A 15,854-nucleotide genomic window follows, 5' to 3' on the forward strand; every position below is an offset into this window, starting at 1 on the left:
CTAACGGAGATGTCAAAAAATCGAACTGCGCATGCGCAAAACAAATTTTTTTGATGGGCATTAATTTTACTTTTATTCGAGGTTGGGTTGCGCTTGCGAAATTTTTTTTTATTCATCAGATAAGTTACCTGAGGTTTAAGGAATATTTACTAACACCGAAAGCTGGACAATCAAATGAAACCTTTTTTTAGAGGTTTGGCCAGTTTTTAGGCTGTATTTTTTGGCCCGTTACTGTACATAGCCGAAAAACAATAGCGACCTTTCTTATGTCCTGAAGAACATGTGTGTCTATTTTCAAAGCGATCGGACGTTTCTACACAAAGTTATCATGCACACGGACAGACAGACGGACAAACAGATAACAGACGGACAAAGAGGCCGCAATACAAAATTATAAAGGATCTCGAAGATCGTTAATAAATGGAGAAATTAGCAAAGTTAGGTATATTAACTTTTTTTATTTTGAGTGAAAATTCAGGTGGTAGCTAAGCATCATAATTTGTTTCTTTCCTGCATTTTTCGTATGTGTTAGTATCCTACGTGCTAGTCCCAGCGAAAACAAATCCAACAAACCAAAAGTCATTAAAATGGGTAGGTACAGCCGTTCTTTAGTTAGAACGTCATTAACACATTTCGATCTCGTATAATCGTGAATTTTCCCATTTTCGGGTCAGATTTTCGCATGATTTAATATCCTATTTCCTATTCCTAGGAAAGACTGATTCAACAAACCAAAAATCATTAAAATTGGTCAAGCCGTTCTTCAGTTATAAGATTACAAACACATTTCGGTCTTAATGTTTTATATATATATAAATATATATATATTGTTGTGAGACCTAACCTACACTTCTGGGAATCCCACGATTTCCCTCTAGCTAGCTCAGTTGTAATTAAAATGAAACAAATTTTTACCCGCATCTCAAGGTCCAGCTGGATTCTGCCACCCTACAGCATTCCAACAATGACATAAATAGGTGGCTTACCCAAATCCTTAAATTCCAATATGAAACTTTACCCCCAGATTTATTCAACTTGAAACAAAATAAGAGACGCCGACAATTACCTCTCTTTGACTCTAATAAACAAAACCTGGATTGCAATGACTGGTTTAATTTCAGACAAAAAATTGCGTAAATTTCTGTTTTGCAAATTGTTACAATTTTAAACAGATAAATGACACACACAAAAAAAAAACAAATTACTCAAACATTACAAAAAAAAACAAGACAAAACAAACCACTAACTACTACTTACTTTTAAAATTAGTCCGAATAACGTATTCCGATAAAAAGAGGTATCCGTACACAATCACGCAAACCAAACACTCAAACACCGACGTCTTCTCTCTTCGGGTACCCACAAATTCAAAACTTCCGTGTTTCCGCAAAATAAAAAAAAAAACAGGACGACGACAAACTTCTTAAACTTCTCAAAAATTCTTCTTAAAACGGCAGACACAAAATTCTAATTAAACCTGGATCCACTACGCAAGAAACTTCCACAAAATTCAAAAAAATAACGTAACCGAAGAAGCGCCGGTTGGCTTTGTAACGACCAAAAAGCCCCGCTCTCTTCCAAAATTTTCTATTTAAGCCAAAAGCCCTTCTCCTTTCTTCAACATCCCGTCCGCCAATCACGCGAAGCGTCGATTTTTTCAACTTCTTGCTGAACGGCACGTACGCCCGGCAATTCTGCGAAGAACCTTATCTCTACTTCGCGCTATACCTCGTTAACGGCAAATAAAATTTAAAAAAGAAATTTACATCGAAAAAAATTCTAGGAATAAAATAAAAACAGAACACTTCTAAGAAATTGAACCAAAACTATAACATGAAATTTACGCAATCCTGTGTCTCAAATTATTAATAACCCCCCGGTTAATTAAATGAACTAAACAAAATTGTCACATCCAGACGCTCTATAATTTCTTTCAAGTTACAACTAAAACAAAATAACACAACAATATATATATATATATATATATATATATATATATATAAAGGATTAATGTTACTACGCATAAATGACTGGCATCAGGTATTTCTGTATTATACATTAACCTACAACTTTTCGATAATGCCCACGAGGATCAATAATTATTAAGGCCGATTTATAAACTTGACGTTGACATTGCTATTGCCGCTGCAGTTCGACGTTCGCGGTTATTTAATCAGTTACAACATATTGGGGGTACAGATAAAACAGTAAAACTTTTTTTTAATTTTCACAATTAATGAAAATAAGTGGGATAAAAATATACTGAGCAACCCTGTACATAAAGATTATTGAGTAAACACGATTTAGCTAAAATATACACGGTGGCAATTTGAAAACTTACCACCCCCCATATCTTAGTAAATAAACGAGATATTTAAAAAAAACAAAATCCGTTTCGGTAATTCGGAGGGGAAATCACCATGACATAGTTGGCGACGCATCCCCTCCAACCCGCTGCGCCCCAGCCACCCCAACTTTTAAATCTTAAATAGTGGCCCCCCATGTGTGATATGTCTGAAAAAATGCTTTCTAACCATTAGGTTTAATTTAGACATTTTTCTTGGAAATTTATGTAAAACTATGGAGTCTGCTGATACGTCATTTTTTTTCTTTTTTCGTTCTTTATTTTATTCCGTAAAAATCCAATATGGCGTCCACAAGAAATAGGAAAGCAGTAGCTTGTAGAATTGAATTTATAACTTTATACATTCAATGCGTGATGTACAAATTCAGATTCTCCGACAAAAGGTACCCCGAGAAGGGAGACGCCCATTTTCGATCGTTAACGCTAGGAAAAATGGAAGCGAAATTTGACATTTTCTTTTTTGCCATATCTCATCTATTTTCAAACATATTTCAACACAAAAAAGGGACAACAACTTTGCTCCCATTTAAACCCGTACTTTACCTCTCACCGTTACGGAGATCCCAATGGTGAGCCACAAATTTGAACCACTCTGCACATTGTTTAAGTGACCTTATTACACAGCGCATCCGTCTCACCATATATTCTTTCATTTCTAACTGCATGTATTACCTAAGTGGGTAACTTTACACTCTCTCCCTCTACTGGTCTAGATAGTATCCAGTAGCATCAGCACCACATTCTCGAGGGTAGGCACTTATTACTTTATTACAAAATAGTTAATTTGGTGATACTCTGCTTCTTCAGAAAGTATAACGGCATGGTATGTTATGTCGAGTCCATAAATTGTGCATAATTTCTCGTTCCCGTATTATTGCGTTGGCGTGATTTCATTATCAAATTGAGGTAAATTTTGACGAAGTAGAAATTTTCCGGACAATTTTCAATTTTTTTACCAATACCTAAAGGGAAAACAAACAACGATTTTATGAAAACTTACAGAAACTATTAACACCATTCAATCGAAAATGATATAGGTCCAATTTGACAATATAATCATTTGCCTAACTAAAATTAATGTTTTTAAGGTGGTAAATACTTAGTTAATGAGTTATAGTATTATCCGTAGTGCGAACATATAAATACATTTGAAAATTCAGGATAGCATACTCTTCTTTGAATTAGAACATAACTTTGGATTGTCGCTTTGGGCGCCACTTAGAACTTCACTGACTGAATTATATACTATGTAATAAATACGATCAAATGTAGTAGCAATTTAACAATGTTCACTTATGACTTACCACATGGAGTAAAATCCATTTAGCCCCTAAAATGAATCTTAAATTAAATTAATCTTTCCTTTTACCTAATCTTTCACCATACATTTAATATAATTGAAGATACGTGCGTGAATTTAGTAACTTTTATGCCTCTTGTCAACACCGCAAATATCGACATGAAAATTTCAGCACGCTCGTGCAATTCTAGTCCAGTGGCGTAGCTAGGGTTATAGCATTGGGAGGACTGAGCCCTCTAGTGTTGGCGTGTTGCGGATTGGAGAAATTCGAAGTTTAATTATAGAGGCCATTATTATACTGTTTTCGGTGTCATAATGAAGGTAGGTATTGCGATATCAAAGTAGAAAAAAAAGTCGTGAGATTCTGCGCAATAGGACAATGTAGAGAAAATTGGAAACATAGGTACCTACCGATTGCTGTCTGTTCCTCTTCAAAGCTGTAGAATTTACGACGTCGACCGCAATGTCTCTGTTGCCACCGTTACCCTTTTTAGCACCAAGTTCACTTGTTTTATTGCTATTGCCACTTGGAGCAGTATATTTATAATCAGTTCATCTTCATAGGTTAGATTCAAACTTTTCTTGCACGCTCATTCTACATACCTACGGGCAGACGTACGCGCACCGTCGCGTCGCATCGAGCAGTCGGCAAAGGCGGAAAAGGAAGGCGCGGTCCTCAACATCAAAAGCGATATAGGAAGGATATAGGGTTTCACTTGCAGCCCTGCCACGCATACAACAGCACAATGTATGCGGTATTCCGGTTGTCAGCAACTTACCATTAAAATCATTAAGCACACCCTTTCAAAGTAATAGCTATTTGTGTATTAAGAGCGCAAAATGATATATTGTCGATTGAAAGAGAAAGTTGACGCGCGACGAAGGAGCGCGGCAATCTCTTGAAATCGACAATCAATTTGCGCTCGAATTACACACAAGATTTTTTCTACAATCGAGCAGTTCACATATTTCCAGAAATTTAAATTTTTCACAAAAAATCATTTTAATCTTATGCCCAAATGAAAGATGTCATTTACTCGTTGTCATTGGGTACCCTGAGCAATGTATATTTGATTTATAGTTAATAATTGGGAGAGCGAGCGTTTTTTCTATTTTGTCGCTTATAAGCGACAAAGTGACATTCCTCGAAAAAGATGACGTTTGCGTTGTCAAATACGAGCGCAAATGTCTACTTTGGATATCGATTGTAGAAAAACTATATTTTATATTCAAAGGCGCACCGAAAGACGCTTATAATAAAAACTTTTAATTATATAAAGGGGTTCTGGATACAGAATTAGGAGGCTGCAGCCCTCCCTAAAAAGCCTGTTCCAGTCACCTACAAAAGAGTTAGTTAATAGTTTATATCAAGGGTTTAAGGGGGCTTAATAATAATTAAACATTCAAAAAGTATGTAATAATAATAATAATAATAAATTGTCTTTATTGCTCTTGGCTAATATATTGTAACGTTATTTATAAATTCGGGTTCGATTTATATCAATATTTATTAAACAAAACTAAAACACTATAAAAGCGTACAATTTATATCGATTATTTATATCACACACACTTCGCAATTTATATTTCCGCGCTCGATGTTTCGTCCGTACTCGTTCGGTAGTAGACTGCCGCGATGTTCGGTCCGCAACCATTTATACACGCAAGCAATGTAAGTCCAGTACATTCTCGAATACGCGTAGAAAATTCCAGAGCGCCAAAGGCGACGTCATGTCTGGAGCATTTCCGTTACAATATAATAATGTTACTTAAAAACTACCACTTATAAATAACAGAGCTGGGCGAGGTTCAGTCGACGATAGATATCGCGTCCTGCTCTTCCACCTAACCCTGAAAATCGATGCTTGGTGTGTTATGTTATTTTATTCGCTTGAAGGTCATTAACCTAACAATCAATTAGGATAATTTGGACAATTCGATAATTTGACTCTCATCTTCGGTAAGTGTTACACGTTAATTTAAGAGGGAACGCTTTACAAACGCCTTAAATTTTTCCATTGAAGTAGCACGTAACTTCCGGCGGTATCGTATTATGCCATTTGACGATATTGTGCGAAAAGGACCTTTCATATAGAGACGTGCGATGCGAAGGTGGTGTAAGTCTGCCCTTAAATCGCACATTTAAGCTATGAACGTGTGTTCGATACCTTAACCGGCAATACAAATACGGCGGCTTATGGGTGATAATCAGTGGCGGCTTGTCCGATGAGGCAAGTGAGGCAGTGCCTCACCTATAGATTTATAATTTGGTACGTTACGATTATTTAATGGTAACGCCACCATAAATGTTAATCGAAGAACAAATTTAAATTAAAATTGCCCACGAATTTACTTTGTAATAATTGGCTGCGGGTCGCAGTATAAAAGCGCAAGGCAAATGTGTATCTGCCTCTACAGTTCCATATAATCAAACACTAGAACAACGTAAACTTTCCACGATACGTTTTTAAGTGCTGTATGTTAAACAAGGAACCATTTGAGGCTAGCCTCTGTCCGTTTAGCAGCTCAAGTGTAAAAGAGACGGAAAAGATTCGATTCCATCTCCAGAAGACGTCGTCGGGCGTTCTCGATTGAGGAGCATCGGGGAGAACGACGTATGCCGATTGAGTTTTATTATTTAATGTATGTTAGAATGAAATCATTACAAACATTCATATAATTTGCGGTATTGGAAGCGTCTCGTCCCGTCCCTGATTTAAGTAAATCGTTAATTAACGTAAGCAAGCGGCTGTTGGAAATAAACTAAAGCTCTTACTAAGACCTGGTATGAAAAAATGATTGGCTCACACGTAACATTTATGGTTTAAATAACGCGGCTAAAATAGTCGCTAATTGTCAATTAAATTGAAGGGCAGGATTGGAAACCGCCTGTAAAATTAAGTAACATGCCCAACTGACAAAGAAAATGTCTTACAATGCTCATCAGAGAGGCACACATAATCCACCACGAAAATGGGCCCATGTATACAGTATACGGTATACCTACATTGTACGTACCGTGTCGTGTATCAAATACGAGTAGGTAACAAGGTACCTTCTTTTACTATCAATGTCTACTACACCCATTAAAATATAAGAAAAAGCAGTAATTTTTTTATTTTCGAGTAAGAAATTGTCAAATTGTAGCTAATGATTTTTTCGGAGACCCCCCCCCCCCCCTCTATGCCCAGCCTCACCAGCTAAGTAACTCATGAGCCGCCACTGGTGATAATTATTTTATAGTGTAACGGAAATGCTCCAGAATTCTCTGGAATTTTCTACGCGCGCGATAGTGGAAGTTGTAGGAACATTCGAGAATGTACTGGACTTACATTGCTTGCGTGTGTAAATGGTTGCGGACCGAACATCGAGTTAGTCTACTATCGAACGAGATCGAGCACGGAAATATAAATTGCGAAGTGTGTGTGATATAATAATCGATATAAATTGTACGGTTTTTATAGTGTTTTAGTTTTGTTTAATAAATCTTGATATAAATCGAACCCGAATTTATAAATAACGTTACATTGGTGTCAGGTGTGGAATTAATTAAATTAATTAAAAGTAAGATTAAATTAAGTGCTTGTGCTTGTGTATGCCTGTAACAAGATCTGCTGCCGCTAAAATGGAAGAAACGATGCTCAATTTGCTCCAGCAAATCCAAAATGGCCAACAGGTGTTGCAACAAGAAATGAAAAGCAACCAAGAGAAGTTGGAAGAAAATTCTAGAAATTTTGAAGAAAATTCTAGAAATATTCAAGAGAAGTTCGAGAAAATGGAAGAAAATTCTAGAAAGATTAATGAAGAAAATTCTAGAAATATTCAAGAGAAGTTGGTTGGAAGAAAATTCTAGAAAGATTAATGAAGAAAATTCTAGAAATATTCAAGAGAAGTTCGAGAAGTTGGAAGAAAATTCTAGAAATATTCAAGAGAAGTTCGAGAAGTTGGAAGAAAATTCTAGAAAGATTAATGAAGAAAATTCTAGAAATATTCAAGAGAAGTTCGAGAAGTTGGAAGAAAATTCTAGAAATTATTGAAGAAGTCTCTAAATCAATTGAAGAAAAAGTTGAAGATAGAATTACGGAAGTTTCCAAAACATTTAAAGCAACATTCGTTGAGATTGAGCACAAGTATGAAGAGCTGCGCGAGCAATTCTTGCGACTGACTACGGAAGAGCGTACTAGTAGTGCCCCAGATGAATTACTGATGGACCGTCTTCTTGAGGTGCCACAGTCTACTCATTACAAGAAGGTCGACCCAGAAACAAATACAAGAGTAGAAGGCGACGTTCAGCAAGCCCGAGTAAAGCCACCTACTTTTGATGGTAAGATTCCTTGGACCACGTACGTTCGACAGTTTGAAGCAGCGGCTGCGGCAAATAAATGGACTCTTCAAGACAAAACTACAGCCCTGATTCTTGCTCTGAGAGGAGATGCTCTGGATGTGTTGCGGACTATCCCCGAGGATCAACAGAACTTCTAACAAATAGTAGCGCGACTCGAAATGCGATATGGCGATAAACACCTTCAGCAAGTTTACTATGCCCAAGTCAAGAACCGAATACAGAAATCTGGAGAAAGTTTGCAGGAACTTGAAGCGGACATCGCTAGACTGATTCGATTGGCATACCCTACGGCACCGGAGAGCTTTCTTGATCAACTGGCTGTACAAACATTTATCGATGCCGTTCGTGATGGAGATGCCCAGCAGGCTTTGAGACTGGCTAGGCACGACAAAATTGAGAAAGCTTTGGCCCATGCGTTAGAATTCGAAGCCGCCAAGAAAGCTAGTCATGGAAGTGCGCGAGTACGTATGGTGGAACCTCGCAGTGAGAGCCGGGTAAGAACCATCGAAGAGGAAGGTGGCTCTGAAAGTTTTGAAGAAAAGGTCAGTAAAGTAGTGGAAGAAAAGGTCAATAAAGCAATACAGTCACTGGCAAAGAAACGTGAACCACGATGTTGGAATTGCGGCGAGATTGGACACGTTCGCCGCAACTGCCAAAAACCATTACAGCAGTCGGAAAACTAAGAAAGGTCGACAGGAAGGGGCTATCGTCGACCTGCAGAAACAAAGCCCCGATCTTCACTGTAAACATTACGTCGTCTGGAAAAGTTCTGAGTCTGTACATCGACGGCCGAGTTAATGGAGAAGACAGATCCTTGCTAGTAGACACAGGTGCAACAAGAACTATTGCAAGACCAGAGTTATTGAAGAATCATTCTCGGATCTCATCTTCGACCGTGCAGTTAAAAACAGCAACTGGTGAAAGAATAAAAACGCACGGAGAAATACAAATGTCTGTCACCATCGGAAAGACCACCATCAATCACCAGGTGCTAATTGCTGATATTTCTGATCAATTCATCTTGGGGATGGATCTTCTTAAGAAACTCGGAGCTGTGTTAGACGTGAAAAAGGGCGTGTTAAAGGTCGGCGATGAAGAACTCCCTTTCCATGAAGACAAAGAAGATGTTATCCGCCTGTTAACCACTCATGACGTCATTATACCCGGACTTAGTGAAAAAATTATAATGGCCACTTTAGATGGATATTGTCGCCAGGGAAGCCTACGGATAGTCGAAGCACTAAACGAAAAGGAATTTCTAGTGGCTAGGGCTCTGGTAAAAGTTCAAAATGGCGTTCCGATTCGAATTATGAATTTGAAAGATAGTCCTGTTAAGCTAAGCAAACGAACTGTAGTTGGACAGTGTGTGCCCATCTCGGCTATTCGCTCTGTAAAATCGGAAAATCTATCTAAAGGAAAGTATCCAAGAGAGCTGATAGATATGGTCATTAAAAACACCCCAGATTTGGACAATAGACAACGACAAAAGGTGAAAAATATGCTTGTGGAATTTCGGGATGTGTTCGCGGTAAACGACCAGGACAAGGGCAAGACAAGCATAGTCACCCATAAAATAAATACTGGCAATTCCCAACCGATTAGACAACAGCCAAGGCGACTCCCATTGGCTAAACGAGACGAAGCGGAAGAGATTATTAGAGACATGAGAAAACAAGGTGTCATCGAGCCATCGAATAGTCCTTGGTCATCACCGATAGTGCTTGTAAAGAAGAAGGATGGCTCCACAAGATTTTGCGTTGACTACCGTCTGTTAAATTCGGTCACCAAGAAAGATAGCTATCCACTGCCAAGAATAGACGACACCTTGGACACTTTATCTGGAGCCCAATGGTTTTCCACACTCGATCTAAAGAGTGGTTATTGGCAAGTGGGGATGGAATCGACAGACCGAGAGAAGACCGCGTTTTCTATAGGCTCTGGACTTTGGCAATTCACAGTAATGCCTTTCGGATTGTGTAATGCCCCCGCGACGTTTGAGAGACTTATGGAAGCAGTTCTAAGGGGACTAACGTGGCAGACATGTCTGGTATATTTGGATGATGTAATTGTCGTAGGAAAAACTTTTGAAGAACACCTAAAGAACCTGAGAGAGGTGTTTGGACGATTACGAGAGGCCAATTTAAAACTAAGTCCCAAGAAATGCTTTATGTTCCAAAAAGAAGTTAAATATTTGGGGCACATCGTATCTCGTGATGGTGTTACAGCTGACCCAGAGAAGATTATAGCGATTCAAGAGTGGCCGATTCCTGAGAACAAGCACGAGATTCGAAGTTTCCTCGGTTTGTGCACCTATTATAGACGATTCGTGAAAGGATTTGCCAACATTGCCAAACCATTAATAAAGTTGACAGAAGAGGGCAATGAGTACGAATGGAGTGAAGACTGTCAAAGAGCTTTCGAACATCTCCGGCAAGCTCTTACTAGCGCACCTATCCTTGGCTACCCCAGAAATGAAGGAAAGGTTGTGCTAGATACCGATGCCAGTAACACCGCCATTGGAGCTGTTCTCTCTCAATTGCAAGACGGACAGGAAAGAGTCATTGCCTATTTCAGCAAAGTACTGTCGAAACCCGAGAGGAATTATTGTGTGACTAGGCGAGAGCTCCTGGGTGTGGTAAAGGCATGCGAACATTTCCATAAGTACCTTTACGGCCGCAAGTTCCTGATAAGGACAGATCATGCAGCGCTAAAGTGGCTCTTGCAGTTCCGAAACCCAGAAGGACAGGTGGCAAGATGGTTAGAACGTCTTCAGGAATATGACTACGACATTGAACACAGGGCTGGAAAAGTTCACAATAATGCAGACGCTTTGTCAAGAAGACCGTGCAAGGACAACTGCACACATTGTTCTAAAATAGAAGACAAGATTGGCCATCTGCGGCGAACAACTGTAGAGAGTGAGGAATGGAAGCCAAGCGAAATCAAAACGGCCCAAGAAAACGACCCAAGTTTAAAAACTGTTCTGAATTGGATGCGCCACGGACAAAGACCAGACTGGCAAGACATTAGTGCCACAAGTCCTGAAGTAAAGAGTTATTGGGGCCAATGGAATAGCCTGACTCTGAAAGACAACCTGTTGTATAGGACCCTTGAAAGTGAAGATGGCACCGAATCGACGCTGCAATTAGTAGTACCTAGAAGCAAAGTGTCGGAAGTATTGCGAAAATTGCATGACGGCGCTTCCGGAGGACACTTTGGTATTACGAAAACGTTGCAAAGGGTACGTGAGCGATTCTATTGGGTCAACCGTAAAGAAGATGTCCGGCGATGGTGTCAAAAATGTGAGTTATGTGCTACTGGAAACGGACCAGTTTCCAAGAAGAAGGCACCCATGAGGCAGTATAACGTTGGTAGTCCGATGGAACGAGTTGCTATCGATATCGCAGGACCGTTTCCCGAGACAGATGGCGGAAATAAATATATCCTAGTCGCTATGGATTATTTCACAAAGTGGACTGAAGCTTACGCCATTCCAAACCAAGAGGCAGCAACAGTTGCAGAAGTGTTGGTAAAGGAGTTCTTTACACGTTTTGGTGTTCCTATAGAAATCCATTCAGACCAAGGAAGGAACTTTGAATCGGCTTTGTTCCAAGATGTTTGTCGATTGGTAGGAGCCAATAAAACCAGAACAACACCTTTGCATCCTCAGTCAGATGGAATGGTGGAGAGAATGAATCGAACGATGGGTAAATATCTTTCAAAGGTCGTGGCAGAACATCAGAAAAATTGGGACCAGTACCTCCACCTGTTCCTTATGGCATATCGATCAGCCGTCAACGAGACCACGGGTCAGACTCCTGCCTCCCTTATGTTGGGTCGTGAACTACGCCTTCCATGTGACCTCGAGTTTGGGCGTAAACCCCATGAAGAATATGTCGCAGGTGAAAATTATGTTGACCAACTAAAGGCGAATATGAACGAGATTCACGACTTGGCTAGAAGTCATATTCAGATTGCCAGCGATCGCATGAAAAATCAATACAACCTCCGCTCGGTCAATGAAACTTTTGAAGCTGGAGATCTGGTATGGCTGCACAATCCACAGAGACGAAGGGGTCTTTCTCCCAAGCTACAAAGACAATGGGAAGGTCCGTATGAGGTGATCAAGAAAATAAATGACGTGATATATCGTATCAGAATGAACCACCGAAAACCGAAAGTTGTCCACATTAATCGACTCGCACAATATGCCGGATCCAACAACAACGAAGAAGTTAGAGGTATTCGAGAAGAGGAACGCAGCTTTGGGATCGAGCCAAACTTTAACGATTTTATGTCAAATTACGCCCAGCGGAAGAAAGCTCGATTTGGCGTTACTCAGGAAATTTGTCAAAATATTTTTGAGCTTCCGGTTAACGTTTCCATCGCCCATTGTGTCGCCGAAGACCTTCGCATGGGTAGAGGTATAGCTTCCGTATTTCGGAAAAGATTTGGAAGAATGGACGAGTTGTTAAAGCAAAGACCACGAGTGGGTAAAGTACTGCGCTTGGAAGATAGTCAACGCTCTTTGTTCTACTTGGTTTCAAAGGAAACGTCAGAAGGCAAACCCACCTATGAAAACCTCTGGTCTGCTTTAAAAAGCTTAAAGAAACTCATGGCATACTATGACATAAATAGCTTGGCGATCCCGAAGATTGGCTGTGGTTTAGATGGGTTGGACTGGAAAATAGTGCGAACCATGATCGAAGTGATTTTTAGAAACACTAGCGTTCGAATTACAGTATGCTGCTTCAATCCACAGGGGACGACCCTCCGCAAAACTGTGGACTGTTACTTTTTCAAGAAAGGTGTTTGTCGAGCAGGCTCTGACTGCAGATTCCGACACGAGGCATTAAAAAGTAATACTAACGCAGTTTCTGAACGAGACGTCCAGAATTAAGAAGGGGGCAGTGTAACGGAAATGCTCCAGATATGACGTCGCCTTTGGCGCTCTGGAATTTTCTACGCGCGCGATAGTAGGAACATTCGAGAATGTACTGGACTTACATTGCTTGCGTGTATAAATGGTTGCGGACCGAACATCGCGGCAGTCTACTATCGAACGAGATCGAGCACGGAAATATAAATTGCGAAGTGTGTGTGATATAATAATCGATATAAATTGTACGGTTTTTATAGTGTTTTAGTTTTGTTTAATAAATCTTGATATAAATCGAACCCGAATTTATAAATAACGTTACAATAGTATAGGCTGGCCATGTGAAATTTGCGCCTATCAGACATAATTAACCATTTTATCTCGGCAAATTTTTCCTTAAGATGGTCATACTTCCTTAACCCTGTCACAAACCGTATGCACGAGTTTTGCAGCTTCTGCAATCTGTTTGAGTCCGTTACGGTGAGACATGGAGCATAAACCACATCACCGTAATCCACAATCGGTAGAACTACTAAACATGGTACCTTCAGATTTACATAATTTCAAATGAAAGCCTTCTAATTTTCATGTCTATATCTCAAACCCTGTACGAGTATATTTATTAGAATGCTCAAACGATTTGAGCATGAAAGCTTTGATTCCATCTTTAATAGCGACCCTGTATTGTATACCGTCCCTAAAGTGGGCGCCCTCCTTGATCCTCTCTGTGAGCGATAAACCGATCGGATGGTCTCTGGTTGTGTAAAAAGTATCATAGCTTTTGTTTTACTAATTTTTATCGAAAGAGTTCTTTTTGGATTACAGTGACTGCACCCACCAAGTGTGGTTTGGTAATTCTTTGATACCTACCTACTTTTACTAGTCCATCAGAATGTTAACCTGCACTTGAATTTTATTTGCTTACTTTACTTAACTTTTTTATTGAATAATCACCATGACCTTTAAAATAATTATCTTTTTTTTGTTTCAGGCTACATTTTCACAACTATGTGGTTCAAGATCGAGTCGAAGGTTTGATAGACATACCTACTCTTCATTATTACGTCAACAACAATCCATTAAGCATTTCAGAAATGCATCTCCTGATGCCGAGAACGACTCACCTAATTTACCGAATTTCCATTGTAGAGGTAGAATTGACTTACATAATCGAAACGTGCCGTTGGAGCAGGCCGACCATCTTTGCGCACCCAACGAACTGACTTTAAGCAGGCCGTGTCACCCCACCTTTCGACCGCGGGTCGCTTCTGACACAAGTCAGGTGACCGTGTTGAGCAACTTAAGTAGAAAATCGACGGTAAATGAACGTAAAGCCGAAAGAATATTAATGCAACGAAGTGTTAGTACTGTACACAAACCGCACTTCATGAAGAACTCATCCATCCAGTACCGACGAAATCAGAAACGAAACATTTTGACGTATGGAATGTTTAGATTATTTTCAAAGGAAAAGAGAAGAGAATGTAGTTCCTTTCTCAGGCAGGGAAGTGTAATGAGTACGCGTACAACGAACACGATTAGCAATTCTAGTTTACAGGATATGGACGAGAACGAATTTAACGCTTCCGACTTGAGTAACTATATGGAAGAAATTAACAAGGAGTTGACATAGCGTCATTCTGGAGTTTACTTACACACTATTGATGAATAATGTCTTGTGTTTGGTATTTGAGGCACATAAATATGTATTTACAATTCATTTAATAGTTTAACGCTCCATTTTGTTCACTTTGTTTAATTCCTTAGATATATGCATTTAGGTATAGGTTATTATTTGAACCGGACCACGTTTTAAGTCGAGTATAGCGTTTGAATATTTAAAATTCCTAAATAAATCTTACGTTAGATTTTTTCATTGTCTAATTTTTGTTTTTATATAAATCGTGTTTGTTATTGTTTGATACCTGCACAGACAAAATCTGTGATAGCCTGCTTTTGCGCCGTTTTAAATAATCATTTCTGCGTAGTCATTTTGTACAATAATCTTGATATTAAACAGATATTCAATAATATACCCTAACAATGATAAAATGATAACTTTACAAGACTTATACAATGAGACAAAAATCTTTTTTCAAATTGATTGTGAAGGAATGAATTCCTCATAAAAACCAAACAAATGGTGGCGTAATCACCACTATTGCATCAATTTATCTAACCCCTCACGAGTCACGACGTACCATGTACCTACACTAGTATGCCATTTAATTAACTGTGATCGAATGTTGATTCAAAACTCCGTAATGACTGGAGATCACCAGTTTAGAGTTGAGTTTGAAGAATATTAATGTCATTTAGTGTCATTATTGTTTGATTATGTAAAATCTGTAACTTTCCCTTTGCTTTCAAGAGGTGCTACTTAACGTCATACTTACCCAAGTTTAAAAGCTAGTGCCACCTACAATAAAGTGAAAGGGAGCCAAATTCACCATGACAAGACAATATTTCAATCGCGCGAAATCAGTACCTAAACAAAACTTTCTAATTTTACACGAAAAAGCAAATGGGTGGTTATAGGAACAATTTCTCCTTCAGGTAGAATGAAAGGGGTGGGTTGCTGCAACAATTATAACGCTATAAAGCTGACTCTGAAAGTAATGGAATATGGAATGCAGTTATGGTGCAGGTGCAGCCCAGAACGGATCATGTTCAATAGTGCTGCCAGGGTAGTAGTAAATCATCAACCATTCCACTTGTGCAAGGCAAGGTTATTCTTTGGCAATACATATGATGGTTAAATATTATGCTGTACAATTTATAATTTGGATTAATGCATCCGGGCGTTGGATAATGCCTATATTAAATTTTCTGACATTAATGCCCTCACAAGTTATTTACATCGAAGAGAAAACGCAATGAACGGCTTAAGAATTTTTCAATATGTGATTGTGTGTTATAATCTCAACGAATAACAATATTTTACATATATTAATCATTTTTTGTG

The 15,854-nt window shown here is 39.0% G+C and overlaps 1 protein-coding gene across 4 annotated transcripts in view; it reads left to right on the forward strand.

Moving 5' to 3' along the window:
- LOC116166683 (pyrokinin-1 receptor-like) overlaps positions 1–14,762 on the forward strand; it is a 141,450-nt gene extending 126,688 nt beyond the window's left edge. For 2 of the 4 annotated variants that reach the window (XM_031481728.1, XM_031481729.1), the window contains exon 4: positions 13,881–14,762. In XM_031481728.1, the coding sequence (XP_031337588.1) occupies positions 13,881–14,522 (642 nt within the window). In that variant the 3' untranslated portion in view covers positions 14,523–14,762. The remainder of the gene's footprint in view (positions 1–13,880) is intronic. The other 2 variants (XM_031481730.1, XM_031481731.1) reach the window with 2 other exon arrangements.
- The last annotated feature ends 1,092 nt before the right edge of the window (positions 14,763–15,854 follow it).

Source organism: Photinus pyralis, unplaced genomic scaffold (assembly GCF_008802855.1).
Source record: "Photinus pyralis isolate 1611_PpyrPB1 unplaced genomic scaffold, Ppyr1.3 Ppyr1.4_LG3b, whole genome shotgun sequence".
Taxonomy (NCBI): domain Eukaryota; kingdom Metazoa; phylum Arthropoda; class Insecta; order Coleoptera; family Lampyridae; genus Photinus; species Photinus pyralis.